Raw genomic sequence first — 19,313 nt, 5'->3', positions numbered from 1 at the left:
TTCTCGTATTGGGGTTGGGCATTCAAATCGAATATAGCCAGCAGAAGTCTATACTGAAGCATATATTAGGAAGTGTTAGGTATTTTTTGAATGTACCATTAGCACCAAAAGCTTAACTACAGTTACTTATATGAGCTATTATATAAGTTCTAAGAATTTTAATAGAGGCTTTTTACTTTCGTTTTCTTCCACTAAACATGAGTAATTACCTGCTTTGAGTTGTAATAGGCTTGTTCCAATACGCATAATGCATAACCTGCAGTTAAGGTTTTGTGGGAATGGACTATACTTATTTTGTATTTAAGAGTAAAATAGATAAATTAAAATTGTTTTTGTCATTTTATGGCCCTATAACAATTATATTCAACAATTTTTATTGCGCTTGAGGCCGTTTTTAATGAAAAACTTATTGTGGAAAAGCAACAATAATTTGAAAAAAAAATGGTAGAAGTGTTAGCTATTTCGGAAATCTGATGAGGAAATGTGGTGATTTTCGAACCATTTTTTCAAATTATTTTTGCTTTTCCACAATAAGTTTTTCGTTAAAGTAAAATAAAACCTAAACAAGGATACAAATTATAAAGTTGTCAGAGCCAGCCAGAGTTGTATGGAGCCAGTATAAAAAAGTGTATCAGAAAAAGAAATAATTCGCGGAAAAAGCGAGAGGAAATGAAAAAATATGAAACATTTTTAAAGAAGGTTCCGGCTTTGCCAGGTTAAAATTGTACTTAAGAAAAGAAGAAATTGTCGGCCCTTAGGAGTAAATAATAAAGCAAGGTACAAGGAGTGAATTTGGCATTTTTACAGTTATTAAAAAAGTATTTGAATAATTAAGTCATGTTGCACTAAAAAATTGCCTTTGTTACAAAAAAAAGTGATACTCGCAAAGTAACCCAAAATAGACTTTCATAACCCCATTACTCTGCACTCTATCATATTCGGTTGCCTACTTTTCGGCGCTCAAGCCATATACTAAGAAACAAAGATATGTATGTATGCATGTGTTTAATAATGGATTCACAAAGCATTTTAAAATGTTTTTGATTTTTCGTAGGATTTTGTTGCATTTAGCCCGCTACCTATGCAAATTCGTTCAAAATTGTGTGTATGTATGTATGTAAGTGCGTCTGTTTGCGAGTTATTTTGTATGCACTATATTTTGGGTATTTTTTACGGATTCATTTAATGGTTTTCCGTCGATATAAACTTATTGCTTGTTGGCTTTTTTGCAATAAAGGCTACGCGCGCTTCAGCTTCTACGCGTTCTATACAAAGATCAGCTTTGTAATTACTAAACGCACAGTTTAACTAAACGTTTTGCAGTTAACATTTTCATAGCATTACCCCAGCAAACACAGTATCTAACGTTAGAGAACTATTTTGATTTTAGAATTCTAAAGTAGTTCTCGAATCGGAAATCAGGTTAGAGCATTATGTTAGAATTCAATTAGAGAACGGTTAGAAAAGCACTAAGCATAAGAAACCGATTTAAATTCAACCTTTTTCTCGATATTGAGTACTATATTATCGACATTTTCTCTGATCACCTTCTAACCTTCTACATTAGAATTCGATTCGTTTCCTAATCGTTGTCTAACCTGAAAGTTTGTCGGGACGCTGCAAATTTTGCAAAAAAAAAGGAAAAACATAATTGAAGGTGCTGAAAAACAAGAATTATTCTTTTCGCTGTTGTCGTTAATAAGTTTGGTGTAACTATTTCCAATATTTTACCAATAATAATATTTACCGCCATATCCGCTATCATATATATTTATTTTTTTCATACAGCACTAAAACTTATTTACTTTATAGGGTTTATTGCAGCAGTTATGTTCGTTTATATTTCCCTTGTGTGTGTGTGCGCGCGATAATTTATTTAGTCCTATCCTCTGCGAGAGAAGAAAAAGGCATTGTATTGCTTGGAAAAGTAAAAGTAACTAGAGAATGCGCAAAGCGACAAAAAATATTTACAAATCAAGCTGCATCTTGCAACAAATTTGCGTTTACATGAATATATGAATATGTAATACAAATTATGTATGTATTTAGTGAACATGATTGTTTCTTTATCCGCTATGCATCAGAGTATATGCATGCATTTTGTTTTTATTTTATTTTAGTTTAAGTTTACTGCATACACGATGATTATGTATGTATTATATTGCATAATTATGTGTTGTATAGTTGAGTTGAACGCTTCGCCAAAGAAAATATTTATTTTTTGTATTGTTATCATAGTATACCCGATGGAAAAGTTAAACCCAAACAATGCTGCATACAAAATTACAAAGTTGGGCCATCCGAATAGTCCTCAAAATCATCACATTCGTCTAGAAAATCTGAAAACAAATCGGGACTGACATCATAGCCCAGCCGGAGTTCAGAATTCTCTATGTCAGCCGCCATTTGACGCAAATTATCCACACCAGCAAGAAGTTGCCTGAACAAAAAGCAAAATATCAACTAATTAACAAAAATAAAAAAATGAAAAATTTGTTCCATTACCTCAGATTATTTTCTGCATTTGATGCAGCCCTAAGCAAATCCCTTGATATTTGTTGTGTTCTGGACGGTCGACCTACAGTGGCACGTACACCAGCACTTGCTCCAGCCGCAGCAGCACCAGCAGCGGAACCACTAGCATCCGTCGCGAATGAACGCGAACGATCACAGCATGTTACATTGAAACCACCTACGGCGCCCTCTTCGCGCAACGTCTCATTTTCACGTCGCACTGCTTCCAATTCCGACTGTGAATACATAAAATATAAATATTTATTCACGCGTCCAACTATGTTCATACACTCTTCATAACTTCAACCCACCATCAATTGTGTCACTTGCTGTTTTAGTTTTATAACATAATTTTGGGACGTAGTCGACCCTGGTGTTGCTGCTGTTCGGGTGCGTTTACTTCTATCTGTTAAACCTTCTACACGCTCATTTGTTGCCGCATCTTCTACCTTTTGCTGTTGTTGCTGCTGCTGTTGTTGTAATTCGCGCGTCTGCAGCTGATGCTCCAAGTCATTTGCACGCCGTGTCTGTTCATTCAGTGCAATGCGTGCATCATTCAATTCCCGCTGCAAGCGATCATTTTCAATACGTAGCCTCGATAGCTGCGACGAGATTGGTGGATCGTCTGGCGAACCTATGGAATTTGATGGCAAACCGACAGCCACATCAGCTAGTCGTTGCGAAGAATGTATTATTGGTCCATCCGAGAGGAAATCAGGCAACATTTTTGCATTGCTTGCGGTAGCCTCAGCTGTGGCACCTCCTCCTCCAACGCAAGCGCTTACTCCACCATATGCTTGTGAGGGACCGGGTATACCATTGCCGCCGCTTACATCATTTCCACCAGTCACATCGCAGCCGCCACCATTGCCAACACCGCCGCCGATGGCACCGCCTGCTACATCGACATCACTAAAATCGCGTGTAGGCGAGTTAGGCGGGGAATTGAGATGCATATCATGTGCATACCACGACTCTAGCCAATGATCTTGCACAAAGTCGGGCAGCACACCGGCGGGGAATTCACCTGCATTGCTGGGTAGTGGACGGGTAACCGGCGGTGCGGCAGCTACAGAGTTACCACCGTACGCGCCGCTGCTCATATCACCAAGTGGCAAGTTGACCTTCGATTTGGACGAATTTGTGTTTAAGGCCAGGCGTGTGGGTCGCGCGTCCCTCGTGCCACCACCACTAACACCACTGATGTTTGTAACTGCTGCGCGGCGCCGTGGCGAAGCCGATGTGGACGACATAGGCATTTCATAATTTGAATATGATCGTGGTACGTATTGGTGTCGATCGTATTCGCCTGTATTACTTGCACCCGTACCGCCATCGCCCATGCCGCGGCTTATACGTGTGGACGACGAGAAGAAATCTGCAATTTATTTTAATAAGAAATAAGAAATATAATATAAATGGTGATAAATAGGCAGTTACCACTGCTCTCTGGGTAGAGTCGAAAACCGGAGCTGGCATTGGCGCCCACACCTACTCCCCTTACTGCACTTGATCCATTGCTACCTATACCCTCTATTTCCGCATCCGCACCCACTGTCACGTATTCTGCCAGACTCGCCTGCGAGTCGAATGAGGAAAATCGTGGTGAACGTTTCATTTTTGTTGATGATGTGCCATCCTGCGGGCCTACGCCTGCTGTTGCTGACAAGCCACCACTACCGCCGGCTATTAGTGACGATATTGCCGTACTTGACAGCGAAGCTGACTGAGGAACTTTTGGACGTGCGCCAGTCGAAGTTTGATTTGAGGCACCGCTATGGGATGCTGTGGCGTTATTGCTTTGAGAGCCGTTGGCGCAATTGGACGCTGTAGAATCTAATGTTGTGACTGTAACAGTGCTTGAAGGCGCTGTAAGCGGCGGACCGCTGCTCAGAAAATGTTTGAAAGAAAAAGAAGATGTATTCTGTGTCGGTGCCACATGTGGTTGTGAAACAGACTGTGTAGTGGTACTGCTGTTGGCAGATTCCCACGTTGAGCCAGCATTTATTTGTTGCGTCGTGGCTGATAAATTAGAAAACGGTTAAAAATAGGTATGTGATTATACAAACGCGGCTTTTGCCCCTTACCATTTACATGAGCTGTTGTTCGCTCGGTTGTGTAATCCCCATAACCATCTTTGTTGTCATTGCCTCCCATCGGCCCGTTGATACAAAGATCAGCTACTAGATCGTTAAGTTTGCCGCGCATAAATGTTGTCGTCGTCGTCGCGAACTGACTGCTTCCAGAGCTGGCACTGGCACAATCGCCACCGCCTGCGCTGTTGACCTTGTTCTTGTCACCATTTTCCACTGCGCCACCGTCTACTCTCATCTCAGCTGCACAATCTGTCAGCGCATTTGTCGCTTCTCCTGCATTCGACGTCAACGTCACACCTACGCTTACGGGAAGGGAATCCAAGCTGTTGTTGTTGGTGCCATTGCCACTACAGCTGTTGTTGTTGTTATGTTGCACCTCATCGTTTTCCTTTGCCATAGTTCGTCTTTATATTTGTGTAACGCTGTGTTGTTTCTGCTACGTTGCTTTGCCTGCCGTTGTCCCGTCTGCAGTTTTTTCTATCAGTTACAATGGTATTCTTCCTCTTTGTTAAGTTTTTACAGCCACTGCCTGCAATTATTGTACATTAACTTGCTCTACTCTTTACGTAGTTCCTTTCCTCATAAGTATATTTTATTATTACACAGCTATGGTAAACAAAAGACTGCAATTAGACCAGGTTCTTTTCAAAGTTTACAGAAATTTTCAAGAATTGTTAATTTTCCTCAATCTGAAAGGCCCTTCAAGTGGAGTTGCCAGATCTGTCGGTTGCGATGGTTTCTGTGGATTATACATGGAGAGGTGCCAGACCCGTTTGTTGCGAAATGTGTAATTTCAGTGTATTTACAACGGCAGCGCGAATTGCATTTTTCACCACATTTTTAAGGGGAAAGAATGAAATCAATTTTGAGTAAATTAGCGTCCTTAAATTTCGAATTATTGAAGCTTCCAGCATTTCTGAAATTTACCGTTATATAAAAAGCGGCCGTAATTTTAGTCCGATTTCAATAATTTTCAACGTTTTGCTTTTATTTGGCAAGCACAATAAAAATACCGAGTCTGGTACAAATTGATAGAACGGTTACCGATATACATATATGTGATCATAAGTGGGCGGTGCCACGCCCATTTTCCAAAAATTTATAATATTCTTATTTTTCGTCTGAAAATTATTACAAATACTAATTTTGAGTGAATTATCTTCAGTAGTTACTAAAATATCGCAGTTTTCGTATTTCTTGAAATTACCGTTATATGGGAAGTGCGCGTGGTTACTGTTCGATTTCGCCCATTTTCAATACCAACCTATCTTGGATTAACAGAAACCTACATACCAAATTTCGTTGAGATATCTCAATTTTTGCTCGAGTTATCGTGTACACGGACGGACGGACAGACGGACAGACAGACATGGCTTAATCGATTTCTCTATTCATTCTGAGCATATATGTATACATTTGTCTATATCTATCTCGATTCGTTTTGGCTGTTACAATCAACCGTTATGTGAACAAAATTAAAATACCCTTGTGCACAAGTGCGCTCGGGTATAAAAATGTTATCTACAATGGAATTAAAAATGGAAAAGGGTCTTCAGAAGCTAGTTAGTTATATTGTTCTCTTGAAGACGACTTGTTGATAGTGAAATTGATTCTCAAATTGAATGCAGCCTTAGTAATGACTTTCAATTTTGATAATTTTTGACAAGCAATGTGTGTGAGGAAATAAAAAGGCAAAACTGATTGTGTGTCGGTAGCGTTAAATATAATACTGCGCCATAAAATCTGTATCGTGCATTCGATTTAAAAAAAATGAGGTGTCAATTGAAAGGGTTTCTCCTTTGGGTGTGCAACATACCCTGCAAGAACTGTGTCAGCCTGTTGACCATTAACCTGACGTTCGGAAATGAAATTAATTTGTCAGTACGTAGAACAAAACTTATATCAGTTTCAGAGCACTATGCGAAAACTGATGTAAACAAATGTATACGTATAATTTTTCCTCTTGCTCTAACGCATTGAAATTTCCGAAAAGCCAAACATATATCTTCACTACTCACTCTCATTCATTTTATTGTGTCAGCGCTGATTGCAAATTTATCAGGGAAGATAAACGTCATTGGTTATGTTTTAGTCCGTCCCAATCCACCAGATACGACAATCGTCATTGTTGTTGTATTAGCCCGTCACAATCTATCAGATATGACGAATGTCATTACTGATGTATTAACACGTCACAAATGATACTTTCTTTTGTTCTTTAACAAATATTATACTTTTATTTTTTCGTGAAATATGTACATGTATGTATTTATCTTAACACTTTAAAGCTATACTAAACGCTCAATCAATTTATTTAAATAATTGAATGTATAACGGCCCGGTAAGAATCAAAATAGAATTCCTGCCTTTGTGAACGTTCACGCTCATGCTCGCATTGAATTGTATATCAAGCTTAAAGGGGTCTGTTACACGGTCAGTAATTATCGCGATCCATATTGATGGATTGATGGATCGCGCACGAATGCTACATGTTCAATATTATCGCTTCAGTTTTTTCATAATTTTTGTGCTGAACGCTTATTACGGCGGAAGAAAATATTTTTATCTTGTACGTAGAGTTTACAGATAATGCATTTCACAATTATTTTAAAATTTATTTTGGAAGACTTTAATCTCCGAGAGCGAAGGCAGAGCCGATGATCGCATTTTGGGAGCAAAAGATGTATTGACGAAATGTATGGATCGCGTTTTGAAAGTCCTACACATTCAGTATTTATTGACGGTATTGCGATCCGCGATCCAGATTTCAAAATTTTTAGAAATTTTGCGATATGGATCGCGATCCATCAATCCTGCATGCTACATCGTCAATAAATATCGCGATACTTGGATCACGTCAATAAATAATGACCGTGTGACAGGGCTTTCAGCACAAAAATTATGCAAATACTGACGCGATAAATATTGAACATGTAGCATTCGTGCGCGATCCATCAATCCATCAATATGGATCGCGATCCAATGATCGTGATAATTACTGACCGTGTGACAGAGCATAAAGGGGTAATATCGCGCGCACCTGAATTTCCACCAGGGTAGCCAACTCGTGGTGAGTTCCCCGATTTGCGCGGGAATCAGGGAATGGACTGTTTTTTGTGCGGAATTTCAGTTTACGTGGGGAATCGGGGGATGAATTGATTTTTTTGTGGGGAATAAAGTGTGTTTAATTTTCTTCTTTTTTGCTTTACTAATTTTATAATGAGTTAAAAAAGTTGCATAAGAAATACAACTGCAACTAAAAGTACTGATTTTGCAACCCTGCCGATTATGCAAATATATGTTTTTTTTTTTGAATAAAAATGTGTTTTTATATGGAAGAAAACCGCAACCAACACCAAACAAAGTTCTAAAAGGAAAATTTTTAGTGGCTTGAAACTTGCATTTATATATACTAGAACTGAGTGTGCTACAATCCTGCATACCCAAAATCTTTTGGGAAATTTCAAAGTCGAAATCGGGAAATTCCCAAAATGAGTTGGCTACCCTGATTTCCACCCACTTCCATTCACAATCAAATAATTGGAAATGTGACTCTGATAATTAAAAAAGAAGTAGAAAATAAACAAAAACAGCTGGTTATAAAAGTTTTAAAACAATACAAGTTAAATTCTCCGCAAGAACTCTTTCCAAAAATGAAAGTGGTACATTATACTCCCGCGAAGGAAGAGCTACTGCCAACTCGTAAAATTATGTGCACTTATCCGAACTGCGATTCCACCTTCACGAATGTCGGTAATCTGGATATGCACCTAAAACGCCATCATGGCAAACAACCTACCAAAAGCCTTGATCTAAGTGAAAAAGAATGCCTTTTTCACTGCCCCCAGTTGGAATGTACGTACCACGAAGCACATACTAGTAAAATGCACTTTAAAACATTGAAATACCTACGTCAGCACTATCAGAAAGTGCATGTAGCCAAAACCAATATCTGCAATCAGTGTGGCAAAGCTTTTATCAGCAGCAGTCAGCTGAAAGTGCATATGGAAAGGATGTGTGGAGTTAAATATACTTGCAGAGAGTGTGGTTGGGTATATAGTTCCATGGAAGCATTACAGACTCACGGAAAACGGAAAGAGCATAAGGTACGGGATGACCGAGTAATCGAAAAGAAAGCTCCATCGACAAGAAAAAGACATGCGGCGGAAGTGCGAAACGAAAATAATGACCAAGAAACACAAACTGATGGTAAATACTCTTAATTGTAAAATCAATGTAACTTATGATTCTATCATTCCATTTGACAGTACCGCCAGCAGCAAAATGTGTTGGTGAAACCAATATTCAGGCAGGAACTAGTAAAACTTGTACGAAATCTACACATGATAAAAATGTTTCGACGGATACACAACCACTGAATGATATAGCAGAGCCAAGAAATATAGAAACTCAAACCGAAAATCAAATGATAAGATCATTACGCCAAACTACCTTCAACACCTCAACTCCTACAATGCATTCCTCGTTGGCAACTTCACAATTGCTTCCTCCCTCAACCCATACGTACACTCAAACATACGACGATCTTTTCGCAGATTCTTTGCTAGGTTTGACGGACATACAAACGCAAACCAATTGGTCCAGCTTCACTGATGCTGCAGCAACGGCTGAAGAGTTTTCTTCACATGCATATAATACATCTAGTGCAGGCACATGCACACGATGCGCCTATGATGAGCTGCTGGTTTCTACAGAAACTCAAACTAGTTTTACGCAGTGTTTGCTGGAATCACGCACTACTACCGGCGATAGTGAAGATGGTACATTTAGCAATCTATATCAAACACAGCAAACACAAACATGTGACATGTTACTTGGCGCACTCTTTGGTGCACAGGAGAGTGATCTACTTAGTGGTTATCACTCAACGTATACGCAAACATGATGGTTCGATTTGGATTTACACACAATTGATGGGGAAGAGGATGAAAGAGGTAACAATTTGGGTGATTAGGAAGCATAAGCGGTGGGATTTGGATTGAATCGCCATACAACTGTTATATACCCGATAGGGGCGTTAATGATATGCGTAAGCATACAAATTAGGCATGTAAGTTTAGTACTACATACGGAAAGAAAATACTAAAAAAGATTATTGTATAATGATGTCACAAAATAGTACGTAAAGTAGTGCACATTCTATGCCCACATACATATGTATATACGCACATGCACACATTTAGTTGGAAAAATAAATTTATTATTTATTTATTTATTTATAAAAGGCTTGCATAACAAAGTAAAAGTCTGTTCTGCCTGTTCCAAGTTAGATAAGGAAGCAAAGCGAATGGGTCTGGTGGTAAACGAGGACAAGACGAAGTATCTCCTGTTATCAAACAAACAGTCAGCACATTCGCGCCTTGGCACCCACGTCACTGTTGACAGTTATAATTTCGAGAATGTAAAGAATTTTGTTTACTTCGGAACCAGCATTAACACCGATAATAATGTCAGCATGGAAATCCAAGGCAGAGTCACTCTTGCCAACAAGTGCTACTTTGGACTGAGTAGGCAATTCAGGAGTAAAGTCCTCTCCCGACGTACGAAAACCACACTCTATAAGTCACTCATCATGCCCGTACTGGTATATGGCGCAGAAGCATGGACAATGACAACATCCGATGAGGCGGCTCTTGGAGTATTCGAGAGAAAGATTTTGCGGAAGATTTACGGGCCTTTACACCTTGGCGACGGCGAGTACCACAGACGATGGAACGATGAGCTGTATGAGCTTTACAACGACATCGACATAGTGCAGCGAATTAAAATACAGCAGCTCTGCTCGCTTGGCCATGTCGTTCTAATGGACACCGATGCTCCAGCTCTGAAAGTATTTAACGCGGAACCCGCTGGTGTAGCAGAGGAAGAGGGAGGCCCCCACTGCGATGCAAAGACCAGGTGGAGAAGGACTGGGTTTCACTTGGCATTTGCAATTGGCGTCAGTTGGTACAGAAATGGCGTGCTTTCTTGAACTCTGCCAAAATCGCTTAGGCCGTTACAGTGCCAAATGTTATGTTTTATGAATTTGGATGTATGTATATCTATAGACTATACGTAGTTTAATGGGAATCGGAGAAGCTTTTTTTGTCTAACTTTGACTACTGAAAAATATTGACGAAAATACAAATGAAAACGTCTGTTAATTTAACTGATTCCCTTTAATAGGTGCAGAAAATAATAGGAATTGCCGCAAGTAAAATCGAAAGCATTTTAAATATATTTCCAGAAATTAAATAGGGAATATGGGTCAAAAAGCTATTGCCTCAACTACGTAAATGTGAAGTTCGAAGAAATCCAAGATATAAAATTAATATAACAGTATGCAGGAAACTTATTATGGTTTCAATAGATAAAAAAATACGTTCCAATAATTGTAAAGGTAGTGCGTTTGTAGATTCCCACCTTCATTCGAGAGAGGGGAGTACGTCGGTCTAGCGCCCAATGACATTTTATGGAAGAAATTAGTTCAAATTTCTAATATGAAAAATATGACAAGAATTATGAATTTGACGATAGCTAGATAAAGTGTTAATTTTTCGTAGGGGCTTTTCTAAATGTAATGTAAAATGTTTAAGAGAATATATAATAGGGGTATTCTCGCAGTCTTTCAAAGCCCTTGCACGGTTTGCAAAGCTGTCCCATACGAAAACCGGTTGTTATCGTGCAATTGGTGCACTGTGCAAAGGCTTTGCAAGACTCGAGAGAATACCCCTAATGTGATTTTGTTAATTTCTTCCTCTTGACCACTTTTCTTTGGAATTGTTTATTTTTCAAAATGAAAAGGAAGCTTCTCCCATGCCTACAAGTAAATATATTAGCACGGTAAAAGAAAAAAAACTAAAAATGCATCTGATCAAAAAATCTAGTGATTGTAGCTAATGTACCTTTAGGTCAGCAAACGTCGCAAAAAGGTACAACTGTACCCACTTTTTCATCCCTGGTGACCACCCTTTAATAGATGAACGCAGATGAATTTTTGTTATGATAGTAGTAGAGTAAGCCGTAGTAGAGTTTTGTTCTCCATTTAGATCTATTACCAAGCCTTGCTTTTTCCCTTCCGGAATCGGTTATTGACTAAAAATGCACTACCGGAATAGATCATTGACCAAAAATTCACCGATTAAAGTGAGTACACGTTTTTTCGGTGACCTTGCTAACTTCAATTGCATATTAGTATATTACGCATGGATCAATTTCAATTAAATTTTGCTTTGGGATGCTCAATTTAAAAAGCGATAACGAGAACAAATTATTCGGAATTTGACGATTATTGTGTTTTAGGCATTATTGGCATCTTTTTTAATGATGGCAACTCTACATACGCTTATAAACGAAAAAGCCACAAAGAGAAACGCATAAACAAAACAAACCGCGATGTGTAGCAAAAAGATAAGAAAATATACAAGAAAACTCGTTGTACGACAAGAAAAAAACTGCATGCAAACATAAAAGAAAATTGGCTTTTGGTACTTTTTCCAAGTAGAAGAACGAAATAAAAATCGCTTTCCGTGTGCAGTGAAAGAATAGAGGACGCCCGTTTGCACTTACGCATTATTGTTCGCTACTGCGTCGGGCGAAAGAGTTTTTCTTGACTTTGTGTATGTGTGAAAAAGGGGAGGGAATTGGTGTGGTTGGGATTGCGAGGAAAGTAGAAGCTCTGTCGTCGTCGTTGTCGACGACAGATTTCGAGAAATACTACAGAGAAGGTGAAATGCAGACGTGCCGGGATGCGAGTTCATAAGAATATTCTTGTTTAAAATAAAAGAATTAAGTTTTAAAAGTACTGTGTACACCATTTAACAGGCACTAAATGAGTGATTTTTGCTTTAATTGAAAAATAGACGTGAAAGTAAATAGTGTGGCGAATACTGCGGCAACACAAAGCGAACAACGAGAAATAGGCAGAATGTTCGAGGAATGACGTAGAATGTTCCACAAAGAGAAACGTCAAGTTGGATGAACACTGCGAACAGCGAGAGAAAGAGAATGAGCGATAAACTTCAGAACGTTCTGGAGTTGCCATAAGTGTGAGCGCAGGTATATAAGAGCCACGACACAGCGGAGTGGAGACAGTTGCAAGTCAGCAAGCTACAAGTAAAGTGAGCAGAGAAGCGAATTGCGAATAAGCAAGCTATAAGTTTAATTGTGTGTAACAAGTTCAGTAAAGCGTTGTAATTGCCTTAACAAGTATTGTAGTATTTTTACTGTATTAGCAAGTATTGTAAAATTGTTTGTTGTACAATAAAGTTAATTGTACTACAATTCGGTCATCGTTAGCATTTATTTAACAATCCAGCGATACGAGCCCGAGTATATTTGGGAAATCCCTCAAGGTTTCGAGGATAATCGTAACAATAGCAAAGGTGTACCTGCATTGTAAAAGTGCGAACAACGGCGTTACCCTGGTAAAGGGGAGGCGTCGCCATACGGTAGCGTGAAAAACGCTGACATTACGGAAAATTTTGGAGCATAAGAAAAAATAAAATAAAAAAGACGGGTGAGGTCAAGTAGGCTGCCTTGGCTGGTTCCACGTACGGTCGATTGAAACGCAGTCAGGCAGTCTGCCGCGTACACGACTACGGAGGGTGAGGCTGCATCCAGGTGAGTTAAGTGCATTTTTCGACTATTCAACAATATTTGTGTATATTGTCGTGAAATTGCAGCGATAACTACGAACAAAGTATTGACCATTAAAATTCAATGCAATTCAACAAAGCAAAGAGTATAAAATAGAAAGCAGGCCATTGGTCAGTGATTGTTGGCTCTATATCCTGTTTGTGCTACGCCAGTTATGGTGAAAGGTGAATTCTAATAAAAAACTACATACATACATATTTGTGCAATGTCGATTCAATCACCATTTTCAATTATTTATTTAGTGTTTATAATGCTGTACATACAAGAAATTGGACGATGCTGAGTTCGCAATCAAAATCATTATCCTGTAATCTAATATGGGTGTGCCGGATATTTGTAAAATATAACTAAAAATTAACTTGCGCAGCAGCAGCAGTAGCAACCTGCGAATTTCACAAGGCATAAATAAACGCGAGTTGGGGAAGGAGGAGGAAAAAGGAAGTAGCTAGCAAGGCAAACATAAACCGGCAGACTATACTTGCCCTACCCCGCGAATCGCATTACTACATCGGTACACACGAACATACTGGCACACACTTAAAAGGTAAAAATCAATGTCTATGATCTTGATAAAAGTGATGTGCTTATTAATACTTTTCAAATTGCTAAAATTAGGAAATTTTAGTTATAAAAACCAAATATGGACGGCGTGCTATCCAATAGCTCTAGGAGTAAGTCGATATATTTGTACATACATACACTCAATCGCTATATGAAAAATTGTCGAATTGTATGTGCTGGTTTTATTACAAGGCGAGTGGTTGCGATGCATGATATGCTGTCTTTCAGTAATTTAGTGCCGTAATATATGTTGGACAATTAATTAGAATTCAATGCTATGTAGCTGAAATAGGTGGCTGCAGTACTTTATGAACTTTTTATTACGAAAAACATCAGATGATTTCGTAAAAGGGGGAAAAATTGTAGCATATGGCATATACGATGAGGGAAAATTTTGGAAGGTAGTGATAAAAAATCAGAAAACAGAACTGGGACACACCATTTGACCCCGCCATTATCAAAATATTAATGGGGAGGTTTCTTATTAACCTGATAATTGTCAGGGTCATCCTCCATCTATGTATCTACATAGGGGTGGCCTAGACCACCCATCCACCCCCTAATTTAAGAAGTCTAGAAGGCACTTCCGAGAAAAGGTTTCAACCAAAACTATGTATTTTTTACCTTTAGAATACAAACCTGTAGCAAAAACATGCACTTACAATTTGAAAAATGGTTTAACCTCCTTCGAAACCGGATTTAGTGAGTCGAATTTTCGCGGTAAAAAAAAAATATTTTCCTTCATTTTAGAGAAAAAAAATAAGAATACATTTATAGAGCTAAGTAGTAATTATTCATTTCTTTTTCCAGAACAAAACTTAGAACATTTAGTGCTCTGAATGCGTTTGAACAACGTGAAGCGTTTTGCGTCTCGTCGCGCAATTAAAAACGGCGAATCCTACAGAAGAAGTTTAGTAGCCTGAAAAATTCAAATTGCCAATGCCGAATAACGTCATAAAGAGTAGCAGCGCCAGCGCCAGTAGTACCAGTAATGGGCGCAGCAGCAGCAGCAACAACAGTAGTAGCAGTAGTAGTGCCAATGCAAATCAAGCAAAATCAATTACTAGCCATAAAAATGAAACGAAAACGCCCACCGCTTCATCAACGACATCGTCGTTTGTAGCAACGTCCAACTCACTGCCAGACAAAAGCGTTATAGTTAAACAATCCAACAACAACGAACGCATTGCTGCACATCGGCGTGATGGTTCCAGTATTGCCGGAATACAACGACAGCCATTTCGTAAGCTTCAATATATTAGCCCGCAATCGAAGTTTCGTGATGCAGTAGCATCATTAGACACTGTAGGTGATGTGTCATTGAATGAAAGTCGTAGTGATTTGTTAGTCTATACCGAAGATGGACACTTGGTGTCGGCCAGTTTGGAGGCGCTCATCACACATATGGTGCCTACCAGCGAATATTATCCAGAACAAAATTTTATATTCGCATTTTTACTAAGCGCTCGCCTATTTGTGCGGCCGCATGAATTACTTGCGCAAATTTCTAAAACATGGGAACGTCAACAGCAAAAGCAGCAGCAACAGCACCAACAGGAACAGCAACAAGGCGTTGATGTTGTTGACGAGGCACATTTTAGCCATTTGGCTGTAGCCGCCTCCGCGTCTCCGCTAATGCAGCGCAAAACTGCAAACAATGCTGCTATTTTGCCACAAACAGTTGGTCATAATGAGGTAAATGTAATTGTCGAAGGCCACCTCAAGCAGCGCACCGCCATACAGCTGAGCGCACAAAATTGCATACGTTTGCTAGCCGAGTGGATTGAAACGTTTCCGTATGATTTTCGAGATGAGCGCCTAATGCAGCAGGTGCGTATATTGGCGCGCAAGTGTGTCTATATTGATAATGCACTCGGTAGGCGAGTGTCACGCATTCTACAGCTGTTGGTGCATCGTCTGACAGTGCTCGAGCAATATGAGGCAACATTGCAAACAATGGCAGCTACGGATCTCACCACAGGCAACAATCATCAACAATTACCGCACTACAACACTTCGGCGGGGGCGGCCACAACGGCTGTCAATCAAAGCGGTACGCACAACTCGCTGATAGGTTGTGTAAAAAGTCACACGCTACATACAAGCAGCATCGCAGAGACACACAAATCAAGCACAAACACGAACAATTCAAATTCATTGAGCTCCGGTGCGGTGGCTACTGTAGCAGCAGCCATAGATGGCAATAGCGCGCATGAAATACACGGCATCATGGATATCTGCCCGAGTTGTGCGCAGCTAGCGCATCAGCTGACCGCCATTGAGCTTGAGCGTTTGTCACACATTGGGCCGGAGGAATTTGTGCAAGCTTTCGCCAAGGAATACCAACATTCCATTGAGGGAAAGTCGACAGCACCAACAGGGACGAATGCCAGTAAGAGTTCGACGAACATTGAATCCGCGGCAACGTTGAATGATATGAAAAAAACACGCAATCTAGAATCGTACGTGGAGTGGTTTAACCGGCTGAGCTACCTGACTGCGTCGGAGATTGTAAAGGTATAAATAAATGAGTCCGGTCACCTTTTGAGTGTATGTTAATCCCATTGCAATCTTTTTAACTTTGTTCGTATCATTTGATAGTATCCGAAGAAGAAGCAGCGTGTACGCATTATCGAATATTGGATTGAGACGGCACGAGAGTGTTTCAACATAGGCAACTTTAACAGCTTGATGGCCATTATAGCTGGCTTGAATTTGGCGCCCATTTCGAGGCTTAAGAAAACGGTAGGCTCCTACATGCAGTAGGGCCAGTGAAAAATTAAATTAATCTTTTTTTTCATGTTCAAGTGGTCGAAAGTGCAATCTGCGAAATTCTCCGTGCTGGAACATCAAATGGATCCTACATCGAATTTCAATAGTTATCGCTCAACACTTAAAGCCGCTATGTGGCGTTCCGAGGGCGCTACCGAAGAACGTGAACGCATTATCATTCCATTTTTTAGTTTATTCGTTAAGGATCTATATTTTTTAAACGAGGGCTGTTCAAATCGGTAAATCAAATATATATATATAAAAAAAAACAAAGCAATTAAATATTTATAACTAAATCGAATTCATATCCTTGTATTCTACTCTCACCCACAGTTTGCCAAACAATCATATCAATTTTGAAAAATGTTCACAACTCGCCAAACAGGTGATGGAGTTCAACGAATGGAAGAAGGTTACTTGCCCATTTGAGCAGCTACCAAATGTGATTGCATATCTGCAAACTAGCAGTGTTCTAAATGAGAACACGCTATCGATGGCGTCTTTCGAATGCGAACCGCCTGAAAATACAGAGGAGAAGGGACGTTACAAAACGGTCAAAGCCGAAACGAAACAACAGTTATTAAATCAATTGCAAGAGCAACAACAACACCAACCATAGTTTATTGCAACAGTGTCGTAGTGTCGTAGCAAAAGGAAATAAGATATTTTTTCAGAGTAAATGTATGTTTGTACTAAAGGGGTAATTGTGGCGCAATCTATGGGTTATTTTTGATCGAATACTTAGAACTAGGTTAAAATTCTGTTGAACTAACATAATTTGCGCTGCAATGTGAATACCCTTAAAACCGTTATTTTTGTTTCTAGCATTTGTTGCAGAACGCTTGCCATTTTTTGATACCTACTTTGATATTTTCGAAACGTTTTTAACATATTCTAAGTCTAGTTACATATATTTTTAAGCACATAAGATTACAACAAACAAACCACAAACAAATAGTAAGGTAGCAAAGTAACTTACAAAAATATTAATTTGAGAAAAATTTTGTTGGCTTCAAAAGTCAATAAAATTTTACAATTAGCGTACTACTTAAATAATAGACGACGTAACTTTCTGGGATTGCCAGTAATTGTACTTAATGCATTTAGTAATTTATCGTATACAAAAGAAACAAGCAGTAAACAAAAAATCATTTCAAACCTCCGTAAAATTTATTTAAATTTCGTCACCTTTTACCTTCTATTTTTTTCTTTTTCCTTTTTCTGTTTCTGTTTTTATTTTAATTTTAATTTTTAGTTTCTAGTTTTTATTTTTATTTCTTTATGCTTTATTTTAAAATTATTTCAATTTAAAATTGACAACTTTTGGGTTTAACATCAAAAGGATTTACTGTACAACCTTGTATGTTTTTATAATTTGACATTAACATATGTACTAGCTCTATAATATGTTTGAAAAAAAAAACAATTAACCAATAAGTCTACATAAGTTCTAATTGTACTATATAGATACATACGAGCATACTGCATGCACATGCATCTATTAAGTACATGCAGCAAGAATGTATGTGCAAATTTGTATAATGCTAATGATATTTATGAAAATATTGCGTGTTTCTATTGCTAAGTTGACAGTATTTATATTTACATCTACACTTTACTATTATATAGTTAAAATATGGCGATGTGAGATCAGCAGAAATTTACACAAAAAAAAAACCAAGCGAATACATGCTTATAAAAAATTTTAAATCATTGTATTACAAAACGTGCTCATAGAAAGCATAATACAAATGCAGTATTTACGTTCATAAACATTTTCTTTATATACTCGTGAAAATCCCATTACAAATTACTACATTTAACTACAACCCATTTAAATTCAGCAGTGAACATGATAACAATCTATGTAAAACTCTTGAAACTGAACTCCAATATTGTGCAAAAAAATCTTTCTATAATGTGAAAGAAAACAAAAGTATGACTGGTGGTAGCTATAACGATGCTTTCCTTTATAAGATTATTAATCTAAGCAAAACTTTTAAAATAACAAACCAACAACACAAGAGAAGATAAAAATGAAAAACAAATTATCAACTAAATTCTCAAGCTGATAACGACAAAAATACAGCAAATAAATTCTTCTAAAAAAGTCTATTACTTTCCGAAAACAAAAAAAAAAACAGTGAACTGCTTTTATTGAAGGTATGCATGTATGTATGAACATAGCGAAGCAGTTTTAGAAAATGGTTCAACTACCTCGTTCGAGTATTAAAAATTGGTAAGTAATTAATATTTATTAACACCCAGGTCGCTTATCTCGTCCGGCAATCCGCCCTTATGTCTCAGCTGAAGCTTCTGTACTAGTGAATGAGCATGACCATTGTTGAGATTTCCTTTTTAGTGATCTCAATTCGGGGATTCGTCATCAAACACAAGCTGTAAAGGCGGGAAGAGCACCGTAAGACCTGTAACTCCACCTCTGCTGAGGGTAAGTTTTGGTCAAGCGCGACGATAGAGTGGAAATTTCGGCGCGCAGGTCATATTCAGCCTCATTGCGTAAGTCGTAAATTAGGCTGAATTGTACGACTCGACAACATTAGCATTGTCTACTGTCTAAGTAAAGGACGAAAATTGTCGAAAACTATGCAGTGCTGCCAAGTTCTTCCGTTTTAATACACTAGTCGAGTGGAAATTTTAGGCAATGACGCTAAATTTTCGATACGATTCGACTCTCGAAAAACGACTTGCATT

The 19,313-nt window shown here is 38.5% G+C and overlaps 3 protein-coding genes across 5 annotated transcripts; 2 read left to right on the top strand and 1 right to left on the bottom strand.

Moving 5' to 3' along the window:
• Window positions 1-1,754: 1,754 nt before the first annotated feature.
• l(3)04053 (lethal (3) 04053) lies at window positions 1,755-5,362 on the bottom strand. 3 transcript variants are annotated; one of them, XM_017635520.1, is made up of 6 exons: window positions 5,213-5,362; window positions 4,602-5,139; window positions 3,955-4,536; window positions 2,826-3,892; window positions 2,506-2,750; window positions 1,755-2,440 (listed from the first exon to the last, which is right to left on the bottom strand). In XM_017635520.1, exons 2-6 carry the CDS (start codon window positions 5,005-5,007, stop codon window positions 2,284-2,286), a joined length of 2,457 nt encoding a protein of 818 aa, XP_017491009.1. In that variant the 5' UTR covers window positions 5,008-5,139; window positions 5,213-5,362; the 3' UTR covers window positions 1,755-2,283. The 3 variants fall into 3 exon arrangements, with proteins under 3 accessions (XP_017491009.1, XP_017491002.1, XP_017491018.1); XM_017635513.1 differs by having other exon boundaries at window positions 4,602-5,362; XM_017635529.1 differs by having other exon boundaries at window positions 3,958-4,536; window positions 4,602-5,362.
• Window positions 5,363-8,121: 2,759 nt separating this feature from the next.
• LOC108379314 (zinc finger protein 236) lies at window positions 8,122-9,967 on the top strand. The gene is made up of 2 exons (XM_017635661.1): window positions 8,122-8,819; window positions 8,879-9,967. The coding sequence occupies exons 1-2, from the start codon at window positions 8,264-8,266 to the stop codon at window positions 9,514-9,516; spliced, it is 1,194 nt and encodes a 397-aa protein (XP_017491150.1). The 5' UTR covers window positions 8,122-8,263; the 3' UTR covers window positions 9,517-9,967.
• Window positions 9,968-12,990: 3,023 nt separating this feature from the next.
• LOC108379178 (ras-GEF domain-containing family member 1B) lies at window positions 12,991-17,694 on the top strand. Its single transcript, XM_017635504.1, has 7 exons — window positions 12,991-13,232; window positions 13,295-13,432; window positions 13,511-13,812; window positions 14,640-16,346; window positions 16,431-16,574; window positions 16,638-16,840; window positions 16,935-17,694. The coding sequence occupies exons 4-7, from the start codon at window positions 14,769-14,771 to the stop codon at window positions 17,218-17,220; spliced, it is 2,211 nt and encodes a 736-aa protein (XP_017490993.1). The 5' UTR covers window positions 12,991-13,232; window positions 13,295-13,432; window positions 13,511-13,812; window positions 14,640-14,768; the 3' UTR covers window positions 17,221-17,694.
• The last annotated feature ends 1,619 nt before the right edge of the window (window positions 17,695-19,313 follow it).

The sequence above is a fragment of the Rhagoletis zephyria genome, unplaced genomic scaffold (genome assembly GCF_001687245.7).
Source record: "Rhagoletis zephyria isolate East Lansing unplaced genomic scaffold, Rhagoletis_zephyria_1.1 Rzeph_scaffold_00122, whole genome shotgun sequence".
Lineage (NCBI taxonomy): Eukaryota > Metazoa > Arthropoda > Insecta > Diptera > Tephritidae > Rhagoletis > Rhagoletis zephyria.
The sequence above is the reverse complement of the archived record's forward strand: the minus strand, read 5'-3'. Positions and strand labels throughout refer to the sequence as shown.

Bases quoted from the DNA above. Each gene is read 5' to 3' on its own strand.
- LOC108379314 (XM_017635661.1), top strand. From the start codon at position 8,264: ATGAAAGTGGTACATTATACTCCCGCGAAGGAAGAGCTACTGCCAACT. The intron at 8,820-8,878 runs GTAAATACTCTT...TCCATTTGACAG, and splicing joins CCAAGAAACACAAACTGATG to TACCGCCAGCAGCAAAATGT.
- LOC108379178 (XM_017635504.1), top strand. From the start codon at position 14,769: ATGCCGAATAACGTCATAAAGAGTAGCAGCGCCAGCGCCAGTAGTACC. The intron at 16,347-16,430 runs GTATAAATAAAT...ATCATTTGATAG, and splicing joins CTGCGTCGGAGATTGTAAAG to TATCCGAAGAAGAAGCAGCG. The intron at 16,575-16,637 runs GTAGGCTCCTAC...TTCATGTTCAAG, and splicing joins TTTCGAGGCTTAAGAAAACG to TGGTCGAAAGTGCAATCTGC.